Source organism: Salmo trutta, chromosome 12 (genome assembly GCF_901001165.1).
Source record: "Salmo trutta chromosome 12, fSalTru1.1, whole genome shotgun sequence".
NCBI lineage: Eukaryota > Metazoa > Chordata > Actinopteri > Salmoniformes > Salmonidae > Salmo > Salmo trutta.
The window spans coordinates 67703228-67721187 of NC_042968.1; the positions used below are offsets into that span (position 1 = coordinate 67703228).

At 43.6% G+C, this 17960-nt stretch overlaps 1 protein-coding gene across 1 annotated transcript in view; it reads left to right on the forward strand.

Moving 5' to 3' along the window:
• The window catches only part of LOC115204032 (growth hormone receptor), a 28949-nt gene extending 27163 nt beyond the window's left edge, over nucleotides 1-1786 (forward strand). Inside the window, exon 9 of the mRNA XM_029769265.1 lies at nucleotides 107-1786. Coding sequence (XP_029625125.1) covers nucleotides 107-1000 — 894 coding nt within the window. The 3' untranslated portion in view covers nucleotides 1001-1786. The remainder of the gene's footprint in view (nucleotides 1-106) is intronic.
• Nucleotides 1787-17960: the final 16174 nt, after the last annotated feature.

Below are 17960 nucleotides of genomic sequence, written 5' to 3' on the forward strand. Positions count from 1 at the left end.
ACAATTAAAAAAAGCGGGGAGACAATATGAAGTGCCAGCGAGGTTGTAATAAATGTATGTTTCCCCTTTAAACTAACTCTGAGGTATTATCTGTCGTTGTCCATAGAAAGGTAAGTTGGCTGAGCTGACCTCCATCCTGGGCGGCCACCCTGACCTGAGGCCAGAGCTGTACTGTGAAGACCCCTGGGTGGAGTTCATCGAGCTGGACATGGAGGAGCCCAACGACAGGCTGACTGAGCTGGACACACAGTGCTTGATGGACCGCTCGCCCTCCTCAGACTGTCCCCCTCTCACCATTGGCTTCGGAGATGACGACTCTGGCCGGGCCAGCTGCTGTGACCCTGATCTGCCTGAACCAGAGGCCTTCCCCTTCCATCCCCTCCTCTCCAACACCAGCCTGGAGCCCTCTGGTGCCAGCACTGAGGCCAGCTCCCCAGTCCAGACCCCCACCACAGGGAAGAATCTCTGGGCTGTCCCTGGCAGGGAGGACCTCTATACCCAGGTGAGTGAGGTGAGACCCACTGGCGAAGTGCTGCTGATGCCTGAGGAGGAGAGCAAGGTTGAGAAGGATGCAGAGAAGAAGGCTGAGGGAAAGGAGAAAGAGAAGCCGAGGAAGGAGTTTCAGCTGCTGGTGGTGAATGCTGACGGGGGAGGTTACACCACAGAGTTAGATGCTGAGAAGATGAGTGCTAAACTCCCCACTGGGAGAGGCAACCAGCCTGCTCGAACAGAGGATAGTAGGCTTGCGCAGGGACAGCCCTTTGGGGAGTACCAGAGCCTGTACTTTGAGGCTGAAATGCCCCCCATCCCACCTGCCTCTCCCATCTCCCCACTGCCCCCTGTCTCTGTCTACACCATGGTGGAGGAAGTAGACAGGCAGAACAGCCTAATTCTGAAGCCCAGCCCCCCACCTGCACCCCAGCCAGTCTTAATCAAGCTGCCCCTTCCTACACCAGAGGGGTACCTGACCCCTGACCTACTGGGCAATATTACACCATAACTCAGAGGTGTAGAGACTATGCTATTGCACACAGATCAGAGGTGGCATTGGAATTCAGTGACTATAAATCAAAGAGTAGGGTGCCAAATATTATACCTTCAAAAATGAGGGGGGTCCCCTGCCTGTCCCACCTCTTATCCTTCCTTCTCCCAACATGACAGCTACAGACATTTTGAGGTTTGGTAAGAAGGATGGGGAGGTCAGGGGAGGGGTCTGTTCTTCAAGGTCTGAACTGATGTGCCACACCTGTCTGCTAACACCTTAACTGAGAAAACAAAGGATATAGAAGGACAAGAAGGGATTATGGTCTCTCATAGGAGCTGGCCGTATGAAATATCTTAACACATTACTAATATTTTTGAAGAACATTATCTATAAGTGACTTGAATTGCCAGCACAAGATACAGATAGTTAACTTAAGTGGTATTGTTGATAATGTTGTTTACAATAATCCCAATTATTGGTTCTTACAACTGAAAAGTATTTACAGATCGGAATAGGGTCAAAGGGGAAACATTTGGTGAACAAGTGGGAATACACCATCTGTGTTCTGCTGATTGACTGTGGCTTCTCGACCAATCTATGAGTAGGTCATTGTCTGTTTTTCCATAAATACACAAATGTGTTTTATCAAAAATTATATATTTTTTCTGCTTACTATGATGTTCGCTTACAAAAAGGGGACTATCAAATGATTGTCAGATGATCCTTCTGGGGAGCAGTAAATGGTAATGGATCTTTACTCTACAGCTATAATGTTATAAATAAACATCTTTCACATTTAAACTGTACTGATTCCATTCATTTGATGTAGTACTGATGCTTTGAGTTGTCGCGTTGGACTAGGCTCCATTTGATTTCACAGCGTCAACAAATACCGATCGCTTGGTGAACATCTTCTGATTGCACTCACCTGCAACACTGACCCCATGGCATGCACAGACAAGATTTCCAACCATTGCTTAAAACTGATGTATAAACTTGATAGGTAACTTAACATATTGGAGAATAAAATACTGTTTCTCTCTTTTCTGAACTGCCCCATTTTGAAACTAGAGATGAAGTTTACAGCAGTAAGACTGAACAAGTTTATTGATAATTGCAACTTTCTGGAACCGGTAACTTTAACATGAAGCAGGAGGACATAGCTAGTTCATCAATTAACTTAGCTAGCTATTAGCTAGCCAGTATACTAACGTTAAGCTAGCTAACATTAGCTAACTAACGTTAACTGTTAAGATATCCTGGTCATAGTAGGCTATGTTGAACTCGCCTTCAAACTTTTGAATCTATGATCTGTAGCATTTAAATGGATTTTAAAGTAGCCACCTATCAGGATTGTGTTATCTTTAGTGATAGAGGGAGAGAGACGGGTCATGAGCAGATGAGCTCCCACATTTTCTCAGCATGTTTTAAAAAAATGATCTAGAGTTAGACAAACTTGGATTTTTTGGCAGGGACATATACAAGATGCTACTCTAAACAAAACTCCAAACCTACAACCTGATTTTGGATGGAATTACCTGGAATGCTTCCTACACCCAAGGATTATTATTCCCAAACTATACAGCAAATGCTGTGTCAAACAAACAGAAACCTGAAAACACCATCCAACCTGGAACTGAGTAAGTAATGCTTAGTCTGAAGCTATTTTTTACTTTCAAAAGCCAGAAGAAACATACATTACAATGATATATTTTACTTTATAAGGACTGAATGCTAAGGCTACCAAGCTTGCTAGGAAAAAGAGATACAACTTCAATTAGCACTGACGTTTGAAACGAGAGGTGTCAAAGCCCTTGAGCCCAACAATGGCAGGAGAGCCCCAACCAAATGGAGAGGTCTTGGAAGCACCCTCCTGCTGTTCAGAGGTAATTCAAATACAGTACCCTCTGTATGTAAAGAATAATACAAATATACTTTTTGCTGACTATTATAAAAATGGGAACATAAGCAACTTTATCTTTCACACAGACCATCCCCTGGCATGGCACAGTGCTATATTAACACACTACCCCTGTGTTAAGAGGGGGGGGGGTTGTTACCGATGGGTGGAAACTCAGGATACTAGACAACGAGGACTCTGAGTCTGCTAATATGAATCTCTATAAGTCTGGAATAGTATTAGTACAGGGCAACCACAAACAGTTTCAGCTGGACTTTCACCTAATCAAGGAAATAGCTCTCCCTTGAGAAAGATACCCCCACCCCGAGCGGGTCAGACCAGACAACTTCATTACATAACCCCCACAGATGAGCAACCCCAAGCAGAAAGTCAACCTCCCAGCACAGAGTACTACTCCCTCATTGAAATGAGGGATAAATTCACCCAGCTGGAGGTAAGGCAGGTGGAGCTGGAACAGCAGGTGATTACACTCCAGTCAGCACAGACCCAGACAACAGTTCAGCACAACAACACCCCCTTAACTAGACCTGGAGAGCTAGAGGTGGAGAGGACATGTCTGCACTCTGGACTGTAGTGAGACAACATCTGCAGGAGAAAGAGCAGGAGCAGGGGAATAACAGAGCACTAGAGGAAAGGATCAGACTGCTGGAGGAGAGGGTGAGGGGGATGGAGGAAAGGATCAGACTGCTGGAGGAGAGGGAGAGGGGGATGGAGGAAAGGATCAGAGTGCTGGAGGAGAGGGAGAGGGGGATGGCGTGTGACAGAGAACAACCCATTAGAGAGGTGGCCACCCCTGCAAAGAAGCCAGCAGAACAGCCCACCTCAGCTCCCGACAAAAGTCTCGACAGCACAGCAGAACAGTCCACCCCACCCCCCCCCCCAATCAGCCACCCTGATAGCCCTCCTGACCACCCCCCCACACCCATTGACAACATACACAAGACACAGATTGTGCTCCTTATGGACTCAAACAGAAAATATATACAAGAAAAAAACTTTTTACCAAACACAGTGTCTAAACTTTGGTGTCCAAACACCCAGCGCGCCCTAGACCTGCTGTTTGAGGACCAACTAGGGTCACCCAGCCACATAATAATACACACAGGCACAAACGACCTGAGAGCACAGCAGGAAAGGGTGGGCACAGCACTCAAGGAAGTGATTGAAAAAGCTTCTTCTACTTTCTCCAACACACAAGTGGTTATCTCCACCTTGCTACCACAAAAATGCTTCCACCCTGCTACCATACAGCAGGTAAACGCAAGTATTTCCCGTGACTGTGCTTCAAAACCAAATGTTTACCAGGCCCACCACTCAACTCTGGACTTGAACAGACTTTATGACCAGGTCCACTTATACAAGGCAGCAGTGCCCACCTTCGCCCGGATGCTTTAAGGATATCGCTCTCAAATGCAGCCCCAACACTTCACACAGGAGCAACAAAACAATAGACACCCCGCCTATGTGTAGGCCCCCGGACCTACACATAGAGGACCCACGCCGAGAGGACCTAGACATAGAGGACCCACGTCGAGAGGACCTACACATAGAGGACCCATGCCGAGAGGACCTACACATAGAGGACCCACGCCGAGAGGACCTACACATAGAGGACCCACGCATAGAGGACCTACACATAGAGGACCCACGCCGAGAGGACCTACACATAGAGGACCCATGCCGAGAGGACCTACATCCAGACCACAACACCACCAGCCACATCCACACCCCCACCCCAATCAATCAACACCCCCCCCCCCCAAGTCAACCATGCCCACACCTCATTTAGGCCCCCTCAGATCAGACCTATGCCCCTCCACTCCCGCAAAGAGGGCGTCAACATGGAAGTCACACATATGCCTAGACCGTGAGAAGGCAAACAGGACCAAGCCCCACTCTTACACTAGCCCAAGCCAATGGCATGTACCAGATGCTCAGCAGGCTCTGCTCTGACTTATTGGCCTGAGGCCAAACCACATGACCAACAACATTTATTATTTTTTTATTATTTTTTTATTTCACCTTTATTTAACCAGGTAGGCTAGTTGAGAACAAGTTGTCATTTACAACTGCGACCTGGCCAAGATAAAGCAAAGCAGTGTGACACAGACAACAACACAGAGTTACACATGGAGTAAACAATAAACAAGCCAATAACACAATAAACAAGTCAATGACACAGTAGAAAAAAATAAAGTCTATATACAATGTGTGCAAAAGGCATGAGGAGGTAGGCAATAAATTGGCCATAGGAGTGAATCATTTCAATTTAGCAGATTAACACTGGAGTGATAAATGAGCATATGATGATGCGCAAGTAGAAATACTGGTGTGCAAAAGAGCAGAAAAGTAAATAAAATAAAAACAGTATGGGGATGAGGTAGGTAGATTGGGTGGGCAATTTACAGATGGACTATGTACAGCTTCAGCGATCGGTTAGCAGCTCAGGTAGCTGATGTTTAAAGTTAGTGAGGGAAATAAAAGTCTCCAACTTCAGCGATTTTTGCAATTCGTTCCAGTCACTGGCAGCAGAGAACTTGAAGGAAAGGCGGCAAAATGAGGTGTTGGCTTTGGGGATTATCAGTGAGATATACCTGCTGGAACGTGTGCTACGGGTGGGTGTTGTTATCGTGACCAGTGAACTGAGATAAGGCAGAGCTTTACCTAGCATAGACTTATAGATGACCTGGAGCAAATGGGTTTGGCGACGAATATGTAGCGAGGGCCAGCCGACTAGAGCCTACAGGTCGCAGTGGTGGGTGGTATAAGGTGATTTGGTAACAAAACGGATGGCACTGTGATAGACTGCATCCAGTTTGCTGAGTAGAGTAATGGAAGCTATTTTGTAGATGACATCGCCGAAGTCGAGGATCGGTAGGATAGTCAGTTTTACTAGGGTAAGTTTGGCGGCGTGAGTGAAGGAGGCTTTGTTGCGAAATAGAAAGCCGATTCTAGATTTGATTTTGGAATGGAGATGTTTAATATGAGTCTGGAAGGAGAGTTTACAGTCTAGCCAGACACCTAGGTATTTATAGTTGTCCACATATTCTAAGTCAGAACCGTCCAGGGTGGTGATGCTAGTCGGGCGGGCGGGTGCGGGCAGCGAACGGTTGAAAAGCATGCATTTGGTTTTACTAGCGTTTAAGAGCAGTTGGAGGCCATGGAAGGAGTGTTGTATGGCATTGAAGCTTGTTTGGAGGTTTGTTAGCACAGTGTCGAAGGAAGGGCCAGAAGTATACAGAATGGTGTCGTCTGCGTTGAGGTGGATCTGGGAATCGCCCGCAGCAAGAGCGACATTGATATATACAGAGAAAATAGTCAGCCCGAGAATTGAACCCTGTGGTACCCCCATAGAGACTACCAGAGGTCCGGACAATATGCCCTCCGATTTGACACACTGAACTCTGTCTGCAAAGTGGTTGGTGAACCAGGCGCGGCAGTCATTAGAAAAATCAAGGCTATTGTGTCTGCCGATAAGAATACAGTGATTGACAGAGTCGAAAGCCTTGGCCAGGTCGATGAAGACGGCTGCACAGTACTGTCTTTTATCGATGGCGGTTAACATTGGACACTTTATGGAAGACAAAGCCTTCACTATCTCATCCTGGAATATCCAAGGCCTGAGGTCATCTCCCTTTGGCCTAAAGTGCAGGAACCTGGACTTCACCAAAGAAATTGGAAATACAGACATTGTCATTCTACAGGAAACATGGTATAGAGGAGATGGACCCACAGGTTGCCCTCTAGGGTACAGAGGGCTGGTAGTCCCATCCACAAAACTACCAGGTGTGAAACAGGGAAGGGACTCAGGGAGTATGCTAATTTGTTATAGAGCAGACCTAACTCACAGTATTAAATTAATCAAAACAGGAACATTTTACATTTGGCTAGAAATTCAAAAGGAAATAATCTTTACAGAGAAAAGTGTCCACTTGTGTGATACCTATATCCCCCCACAAGAATCCCCATACTTTAATGAAGACAGTTTCTCCATCCTGGAGGGGGAAATCAGTCATTTCCAGGCCCAGGGACATGTACAAGTCTGTGGCGACCTAAATGCCAGAACCGGACAAGAAACTGACACCCTCAGTATAAGGGGGACAAACACCTGCCTGGAGGTGACAGCATTCCCTCCCCCATATGCCCCCCTAGGCACAACTATGACAACATAACCAACAAAAATGGGTGACAACTCCTGCAGCTCTGTCGCACACTGGGCATGGCATGTACAGTTGAATTCGGAAGTTTACATACACTTAGGTTGGAGTCATTAAAACTCGTTTTTCAACCACTCCACAAATTTCTTGTTAACAAACTATAGTTTTGGCAGGTCAGTTAGGACATCTACTTTGTGCATGACACAAGACCTTTTTCCAACAATTGTTTACAGACAGATTATTTCACTTACAATTCACTGTATCACAATTCCAGTGAGTCAGAAGTTACACTAAGTTGACTGTGCCTTTAAACAGCTTGGAAGATTCCAGAAAATGATGTCATGGCTTTAGAAGCTTCTGATAGGAGGTGTACCTGTGGATGTATTTCAAGGCCTCCCTTCAAACTCAGTGCCTCTTTGCTTGACATCATGGGAAAATCAAAATAAATAAAAATTGTAGACCTCCACAAGTCTTGTTCATCCTTGGGAGCAATTTCCAAATGCCTGAATGTACCTCGTTCATCTGTACAAATAATAGTATGCAAGTATACACACCATGGAACCACACAGCCGTCAAACCACTCAGTAAGGAGACGCGTTCTGTCTCATAGAGATGAGCGTACTTTGGTGCGAAAAGTGCAAATCAATCCCAGAACAACAGCAAAGGATCTTACATTTTACATTTTAGTCATTTAGCAGATGCTCTTATCCAGAGCGACTTACAGTAGTTAATGCATACATTTCATTTCATTTTTTTTGTACTGGAGGAAACGGGTACAAAAGTATCTATATCCACAGTAAAACGAGTCCTATATCGACATAACCTGAAAGGCCGCTCAGCAAGGAAGAAGCCACTGCTCCAAAACCGCCATAAAAAAGACAGACTACAGTTTGCAACTGCACATGGGGACAAAGATCGTACTTTTTGGAAAAATGTCCTCTGGTCTGATGAAACAAAAATAGAACTGTTTGGCATAATGACCATCATTATGTTTGGAGAAAAAAGGGGGATGCTTGCAAGCCGAAGAACACCATCCTAACCGTGAAGCACGGGGGTGGCAGCATCATGAGGTAGGAAGATTATGTGGATATATTGAAGCAACATCTCAAGACATCAGTCAGGAAGTTAAAGCTTAGTTGCAAATGGATTCTTCCAAATGGACAATGACCCCAAGCATACCTCAAAAGTTGTAACAAAATGGCTTAAGGACAACAAAGTCAGGGTATTGGAGTGGCCATCACAAAGGCCTGACCTCAATCCTATAGAAAATCTGTGGGCAGAACTGAAAAAGCATGTGCGAGCAAGGAGGCCTACAAACCTGACTCAGTTACACCAGCTCTGTCAGGAGGAATGGGCCAAAATTCATCCAACTTATTGTGGGAAGCTTGTGGAAGGCTACCTGAAACGTTTGACCCAAGTTAAAGAATTTAAAGGCAATGCTACCAAATACTAATTGAGTGTATGTAAACTTCTGACCCACTGGGAATGTGATGAATTAAATAAAAGTTGAAATAAATCATTCTCTATTATTCTGACATTTCACAATCTTCAAATAAAGTGGTGATCCTAACTGACCTAAGACAGGGCATTTTTACTAGGATTAGGAATTGTGAAAAACTGAGTTTAAATGTATTTGGCTAAGGTGTATGTAAACTTCCGACTTCAACTGTAAATAGTTCATGGTAGGCTTCGAGGGGACTCCTATGGTAGGTACACCTATAGCTCATCTCTTGGCAGTAGTACTGTAGACTACTTTATCACTGACCTCAACCCAGAGTCTCTCAGAGCGTTCATAGTCAGCCCACTGACACCCCTATTAGATCACAGCAAAATCACAATCTACTTGAACAGAGCAATACTCAATTATGTGGCATCAAAGCTAAAGGAACTGAGTAATATTAAGAAATGCTATAGATGGAAGGAATGTAGTGTGGAAACCTACCAAAAAAACAATTAGGCAACAACAAATTCAATCCCTTTTAGACAACTTCCTGGACAAATCTTTCCACTGTAATAGTGAAGGTTTAAACTTGGAATTAGAAAATCTAAACAGTATATTTGACCTCTCAGCTTCCCTATCAAATCAAAAAAATTCAAACAGAAAACCGAAGAAAATTAACAACAATGACAAATTGTTTCAGGAAAAATGCAAAAACATAAGAAAGAAATGAAGATACCTGTCCAACCAAAAACATAGAGACCCAGAGTCTTCGCCTTCACTATGGTGAATTACTAAAACAATACAGAAATACACTATGGGAAAAGAAGGAACAGCATGTCAGAAATCAGCTCAATGTAATTGAAGAATCCATAGACTTTAAACACTTCTGGGAAAATTGGAAAACACTAAACAAACAACAACATGAAGCGTTATCTATCCAAAATGGAGATGTATGGGTAAACCACTTCTCCAATATTTTTGGCTCTATAACAAATAAACAAACAGCAAAAACATGTACATGATCAAATACAAATCTTTGAACCAACTATTAAAGACTACCAGAATCCACTGGATTCTCAAATTACCTTGAATGAACTACAGGACAAAATAAAAACCCTCCAACCCATAAATGCCTGTGGTGTTGATGGTATCCTCAATGAAATTATAAAATATACAGACAACAAATTCCAATTGGCTATACTTAACCTCTTTAACATCGTCCTTAGATCTGGCATCTTCCCCAATATTTGGAACCAAGGACTGATCACCCCAATCCACAAAAGTGGAGACAAATTTGACCCAAATAACTACCGTGGGAAATGTGTAACAGAATTGCTTCCGTCCCTCTCCTCACCCCAACCTGGGCTTGAACCAGGGACCCTCTGCACACATTGACAACAGCCACCCTCAAAGCATCGTTACCCATTGCTCCACAAAAGCCGCGGCCCTTGCAGAGCAAGGGGAACTATCTCAGGTCTCAGAGCGAGTGACGTTACCCGATTGAAACGCTATTAGTGCGCACCACCGCTAACTAACTAGCCATTTCACATCGGTTACATATGCATCTACAGCAATCTTGGACAAATCCTCTGCATTATCATTAACAGCACACTTGTACATTTCCTCAGTGAAAACAATGTACTGAGCAAATGTCAAATTGGCTTTTTACCAAATTATCGTACGACACCTCATATTCACCTGCACACCCTAATTGACAAACAAACAAACCAAAACAAAGGCAAAGTCTTCTCATGCTTTGTTGATTTCAAAAAGTCTTCAACACAATTTGGCATGCGGGCCTGCTATACAAATTGATGGAAAGTGGTGTTGGGGGAAAAACATACGACATTATAAAATCCATGTCCACAAACAACAAGTCTGCGGTTAAATTTATTTTCAGAGGGCTGTGGGGTGAGACAGGGATGCAGCTTAAGCCACACCCTCTTCAACATATATATAAACGAATTGGCGAGGGCACTAGAACAGTCTGCAGCCCCCGGCCTCACCCTACTAGAATCTGATGTCTAATGTCTACTGTTTGCTGATGATCTGGTTCTTCTGTCACCAACCAATGAGGGCCTACAGCAGCACCTAGATCTTCTGCACAGATTCTGCCAGACCTGGGCGCTGACAGTAAATCTCAGTAAGACCAAAATTATGGTGTTCCAAAAAAGGTCCAGTCGCCAGACCACAAATACAAACTATATCTAGACACCATTGCCCTAGAGCACAAAAAAATGATACATACCTTGACCTAAACATCAGCGCCACATGTAACTTCCACAAAGCTGTGAACGATCTGAGAGACAAGGCAAAAAGGGCCTTCTATGCCATCAAAAGGAACATAACATTCGACATACCAATAAGGATCTGGCTAAAAATACTTGAATCAGTTATAGAACCCATTGACCTTTATGATTGTGAGGTCTGGGGTCCGCTCACCAACCAAGAATTCACAAAATGGGACAAATACCAAATTGAGACTCTGCATCAGAGCCATTAAATGCAGAATTCTGCAAAAAAATCCTCAGTGTACAACGTAAAACACCAAATAATGCATGCAGAGCAGAATTAGGCCGACACCTTTTAATTATCCAAATCTAGAAAAGAGCCATTAAATTATACAACCACTTAAAAGGAAGCGATTCCCAAACCTTCCACAACAAAGCCATCACTTACTGGTCCTGGGGCTCTGTTCACAAACATGTACAGACCCCACAGAGCCCCAGGACAGCAACACAATTAGACACAACCAAAGAAAACATAAGAAAACAAAAATATAATTACTTGACACATTGGAAAGAATTATCAAAAACAGAGCAACCTAGAATGTTATTTGGCCCTAAACAGAGAGTACACAGTGGCAGAATACCTGACCACGGTGACTCACCCAAACTTAAAGAAAGCTTTGACTATGTACAGACTCAGTGAGCATAGCCTTGCTATTGAGAAAGGCCGCCGTAGGCAGCCCTGGCTCTCAAGAGAAGACAGGCTGTGTGCACACTGCCCACAAAATGGTGGAAACTGAGCTGCATTTCCTAACCTCCTGCCAAATGTATGACCATATTAGAGACACATAGTTCCCTCAGATTACACAGATCCACAAAGAATTCGAAAACAAACCCAATTTTGAAAAACTCCCTTATCTACTGGGTGAAATACCACAGTGTGCCATCACAGCAGCAAGATTTGTGACCTGTTGCCACAAGAAAAGGGCAAGCAGCAAAGAACAAACACCCATTTTAAATACAACCCATATTTACTGTTTACTGTTCATTTTCATAGTTTATTTCACTTTTGTTAATTATCTACTTCATTTGCTTTGGCAATGTTAACATATGTTTCCTTTGCCAATAAAGCCCCTTGAATTGAATTGAATTGAAATGATAGCTCTTTGGTCTGGTGTGAATAGCCAACAAAGTGACCAATACTAGGAATGTTGGTACTTACATTAGTACTTGAACTTTTACTAAAGTCCAGTTCCAATCAAACATGAACTTGTATTGGAGCTGTCCTTCTCAAAGGTAAATAGGCCTCAATGATAAACGCTATTTTAAAAACTATATTTAAAGTCTGTGTCTCCCTCTGGTGGTACTATAATGTAACATCAGTCCACCTGAAGATGTCGTCCTGCAGAGAGAGATGAGACTGAGGGGACAACAGCAGCAGTGTGAGCTCAGAGGGAATAGTCTCCTCAATTAGATACAGTACTTTATCTATTGTCTAATTCTAAGCTGTTTTGAAAAGGTTGGAATAAAATTAAATGGTAACACTCTGCTTTTCAGCTTTTAATTATCCTCTGTAAGATAGTGTCAGATCTGAAAAAGCAGCGTGAGAGGACAGTAGAGGTTAGGCCAGAAGGATTAAATTAACTGAATCGAACAATTATATTCTTGCATAATTAAATAGTTTGGATTCAAACAGAGAAACAAAATGTGTTGCCACTGCTTCCCCCTTGTGACCGGTTGTGGTCAGGAGCGGGAGGCTGAGGTTCAGAGGCTGGTGGCAGAGATTGTAGCTGTGGGACAGAGACACCAGAGGGAGCAGGAGATTGTGAAAGCAGCGCAGGAGAGAGGTGGACAGTGCTCACAGAGCAAACATAAGCACATATTACACAAACACACTGAGTGACTGATAGTGATCTGCTCCTCCTTCACCCAAATCCAGACAGCTGATGTTCTGAAAGAGCTGCAAAATCTGAATCCTTACAAATCAGCTGGCTCGACAATCTGGACCCTCTCTTTCTAAAATGATCCGCCGTAATTGTTGCAAACCCTATTACTAGCCTATTCAACATCTCTTTTGTATCGTCTGAGATCCCCAAAGATTGGAAAGCTACCGCAGTGATCCTCTTCAAAGGGGGTGACACTCTAGACCCAAACTGTTATAGACCTATATCCATCCTGCCCTGCCTTTCTAAAATCTTCGAAAGCCAAGTTAACAAACAGATTACCGACCATTTTGAATCCCACCGTACCTTCTCCACGATGCAATCTGGTTTCCGAGCTGGTCATGGGTGCACCTCAGGCACGTTCAAGGTCCAAAACGATATCCTAACCGCCATCGATAAAAGACAGTATTGTGCAGCCATCTTCATAGACCTTGCCAAGGCTTTCTACAATGTCAATCACCACATTCTTATCGGCAGACTCAACAGCCTTGGTTTGTCAAATGACTGCCTCGCCTGGTTCACCAACTACTTCTCAGATAGAGTTCAGTGTGTGAAATTGGAGGGCCTGTTGTCCAGACCTCTTTTCTCTGTATCAATGATGTCGCTCATGCAGCTGGTGATTCTCTGATCCACCTCTATGCAGACGACACCATTCTGTATACATCTGGTCCTTCTTTGGACACTGTATTAACAAACCTCCAAATGAGCTTCAATGCCATACAACACTCCTTCAGTGGCCTGCAACTGCTTTTAAATGCTAGTAAAACTAAATGCATGCTCTTCAACCGATCGCTGCCCGTACCCGCCCGTTCGACTAGCATCACTACTCTGGACGGTTCTGACCTAGAATATGTGGACAACTACAAATACCTAGGTGTCTGGTTAGACTGTAAACTCTCCTCCAAGACTCACATTAAGCATATCCAATCCAAAATTAAATCTAGAATCTGCTTCCTATTTCGCAACAAAGCCTCCTTCACTCATGCTGCCAAACATACCCTCGTAAAACTGACCATCCTATCAATCCTTGACTTCGGCGATGTCATTTACAAAATAGTCTTCAACACTGTACTCAGCAAACTGGATGTAGTCTACCAAATCAAATCAAATCAAATGTATTTATATAGCCCATCTTACATCAGCTGATATCTCAAAGTGCTGTACAGAAACCCAGCCTAAAACCCCAAACAGCAAGTAAGGCAGGTGTAGAAGCACGGTGGCTAGGAAAAACTCCCTAGAAAGGCCAAAACCTAGGAAGAAACCTAGAGAGGAACCAGGTGATGAGGGGTGGCCAGTCCTCTTCTGGCTGTGCCAGGTGGAGTTTATAACAGAACATGGCCAAGATGTTCAAATGTTCATAAATGACCAGCATGGTCAAATAATAATAATCACAGTAGTTGTCGAGGGTGCAACAAATCAGCACCTCAAGAGTAAATGTCAGTTGGCTTTTCATAGCCGATCATTGAGAGAATCTCTACCGCTCCTGCTGTCTCTAGAGAGTTGAAAACAGCAGGTCTGGGACAGGTAGCACGTCCGGTGAACAGGTCAGGGTTCCATAGCCGCAGGCAGAACAGTTGAAACTGGAGCAGCAGCACGGCCAGGTGGACTGGGGAGTCATCATGCCAGGTAGTCCTGAGGCATGGTCCTAGGGATCAGGTCCTCCGAGAGAGAGACAGAGAGAAAGAGAGAATTAGAGAGAGCATACTTAAATTCACACAGGACACCGGTTAAGACAGGAGAAATACTCCAGATATAACAGACTGACCCTGGCCCCCCGACACTACTGCAGCATATATACTGGAGGCTGAGACAGGAGGGGTCAGGAGACACTGTGGCCCCATCCGATGATACCCCCGGACAGGGCCAAACGGGCAGGATATAACCCCACCCACTTTGCCAAACACAGCCCCCACACCACTAGAGGGATATCTTCAACCACCAACTTACCATCCTGAGACAAGGCCGAGTATAGCCCACAAAGATCTCTGCCACAGCACAACCCAAGGGGGGGCGCCAACCCAGACAGGAAGACCACGTCAGTGACTCAACCCACTCAAATGACGCACCCCTCTTAAGGACGGCAGTGCCATCTATTTTGTCACCAAAGCCCCATATACTACCCACCACTGCTACCTGTATGCTCTTGTTGGCTGGCCCTCGCTACATATCGTCGCCAAACCCACTGGCTCCAAGTCATCTATAAGTCTTTGCTAGGTAAAGCCCCGCCTTATCTCAGCTCACTGGTCACCATAGCAACACCCACTTGTAGCACGCGCTCCAGCAGGTATATTTCACTGGTCATCTCCAAAGCCAACACTTCCTTTGACCGCCTTTCCTTCCAGTTCTCTGCTGCCAAATGACTGGAACGAATTTTAAAAAATCACTGAATCTGGAGACTTATATCTCCCTCTCTAACTTTAAGCATCAGCTGTCAGAGCAGCTTACCGATCACTGTACCTGTACACAGCCAATCTGTAAATACCACACCCAACTACCTCATCCCCGTATTGTTATTTATCTTTTTGCTCTTTTGCACCCCAGTATCTCTACTTGCACATTATCATCTGCACATCTATCACTCCAGTGTTAATGCTAAATTGTAATTATTTCGCCTCTATGGCCTATTTATTGCCTTACCTCCCTTATCTTCTACATTTGCACACACTGTACATAGATTTTTCTATTGTGTTATTGACTGTACATTTGTTTATGTGTAACTCTGTGTTGTTGTTTTTGTCACACTGCTTTGCTTTATCTTGGCCAGGTCGTAGTTGTAAATGAGAACTTGTTCTCAACTGGCCTACCTGGTTAAATAAATGTGAAATAATAAATACATTTAAAAAAAAAACAGGAAGCCAGTGTAGAGAGGCTAGCATGGGAGTAATATGATTTTAAAAAATGGTTCTAGTCAAGATTCTAGCAGCCGTGTTGAGCACTAACTGAAGTTTATTTAGTGCTTTATCCAGATAGTCGGAAAGTAGAACATTGCGGTAGTCTAATCTAAAAGTGACAAAAGCATGGATACATTTTTTTGCATCATTTTTGGACAGAAAGTTTATGAATTTTGCAATGTTATGTAGTTGGAAAAAAGCTGTACTTGAAACAGTCTTGATATTTTCGTCAACAGAGAGATCAGGGTCCAGAGTAACGCCAAGGTCCTTCACATTTTTATTTGAGACACCTGTACAACCATCAAGATTAATTGTCAGATCCAACAGAAGATCTCTTTGTTTCTTGGTACCTAGAACTAGCATTTCTGTTTTGTCCGAGTTTAAAAGTAAAACATTTGCTGCCATCCACTTCCTTATGTCTGAAACTCAGGCTTCCAGCGAGGGCAATTTTGGAGCTTCACCATGTTTCATCAAAATGTACAGCTGTGAATTGTCAGCATAGCAGTGAAAGTTAACATTATGTTTAAGAATGACATCACCAAGAGGTAAAATTTATAGTGAAAACAATAGAGGTCCCAAAACGGAACCTTGGGGATCACCGAAATGTACAGTTATTTGTCAGAGGACAAACCATCCGCAGAGACAAACTGATATATTTTTCAGACAGATAAGATCTAAACCAGGCCATAACTTGTCCGTGTAGACCAATTTGGGTCCCAATCTCACCAACAGAATGTGGTGATTGATGGTATCAAAAGCAGCACTAAGGTCTAGGAGCACGAAGACAGATGCAGAGCCTTGGTCTGGCACCATTAAAATGTAATTTACCACCTTCACGCGGCTATGATGGGGTCTAAAACCAGACTGAAGCGTTTCGTATACATTGTTAGTCTTCAGGAAGGCAGTGAGTTGCTGCACAACATCTTTTTTTGTTGAGAGGAATGGGAGATTTGATATAGGCTGATAGTTTTTTATATTTTCTGGGTCAAGGTTTTGCTTTTTCAAGAGAGGCTTTATTACTGCCACGTTTAGTGAGTTTGGTACACATGCAGTGGATAGGGAGTCATTTATTGTGTTCAACATAGGAGGGTCAAGCACAGGAAGCAGCTCTTTCAGTAGTTTAGTTGGAATACGGTCCAGTATGCAGCTTGAAGGTTTAGAGGCCATGACTATTTTCATCAAGAGATATAGAATTTAAAAACTTGAGTGTCTCCCTTGATCCTAGGTCCTGGCAGTGTTATGCAGACTCAGGACAACTGAGCCTTGGAGAAATACGCAGATTTAAAGAGGAGTCTGTAATTTGCTTTCTAATGATCATGATCTTTTCATCAAAGAAGTTCATGAATGTATCACTGCTGAAGTGAAAGCCATCCTCTCTTGGGGAATGCTGCTTTTTAGTTAGCTTTTCAACAGTATCAATAAGACATTTTGGATTGTTCTTATTCTCCTCAGAAAAATAGGATGATCAGCAGCAGTGAGGGCTCTTCGATACCGCACGGTACTGTCTTTCCAAGCTAGTCGGAAGACTTCCAGTTTGGTGTAGCGCCAATTCCGTTCCAATATTACGCAAGGTTAAATTAAGTTCCTCAGTTAGGTGGTTAACCGATCGTTGTAATCTGACGTCCTTGGATAGGTGAAGGGAGTCTGGAAGGGCATCTAGGAATCTTTGGGTTGTCCTAGAATTTATTGCACAGCTTTTGATGATCCTTGGTTGGGGTCTGAGCAGATAATTTGTTGCGATTGCAAACGCAATAAAATAGTGGTGCGATAGTCCAGGATTATGAGGAAAAACATTAAGATCCACAATATTTATTCCACAGGACAAAACTAGGTCCAGAGTATGACTGTGGCAGTGAGTAGGTCCGGAGACATGTTGGACAAAACCCACTGAGTCGATGATGGCTCCGAAAATCTTTTGGAGTGGGTCTGTGGACTTTTCCATGTGAATATTAAAGTCACCAAAAAATGGAATATTATCTGCCATGACTATAAGTTCCAATAGGAATTCAGGGAACTCAGTGAGAAGAAGAAAACACAGTCATTTTTGGGGGGTAAATTTAAATTTGGTATCGTAAATGTTAGCAAAACCTCCGCCTTTGCAGGATGTGCAGGGGATATAGTCACTAGTGTAACTAGGATTAGAGGCCTCATTTAACACAGTAAATTCATCAGGCTTAAGCCATGTGTCAGTCAGGCCAATCACATCAACATTATGATCAGTGATTAGTTCACTGACTATAACTGCCTTGGAAGTGAGGGATCTAACATTAAGTAGCCCTATTTTGAGATGTGAGATATCACAACCTCTTTCAATAATGACAGGAATGTAGGAGGTCTTTATTCCAGTGAGATTGCTAAGGCGAACACCGCCATGTTTAGTTTTGCCCAACCTAG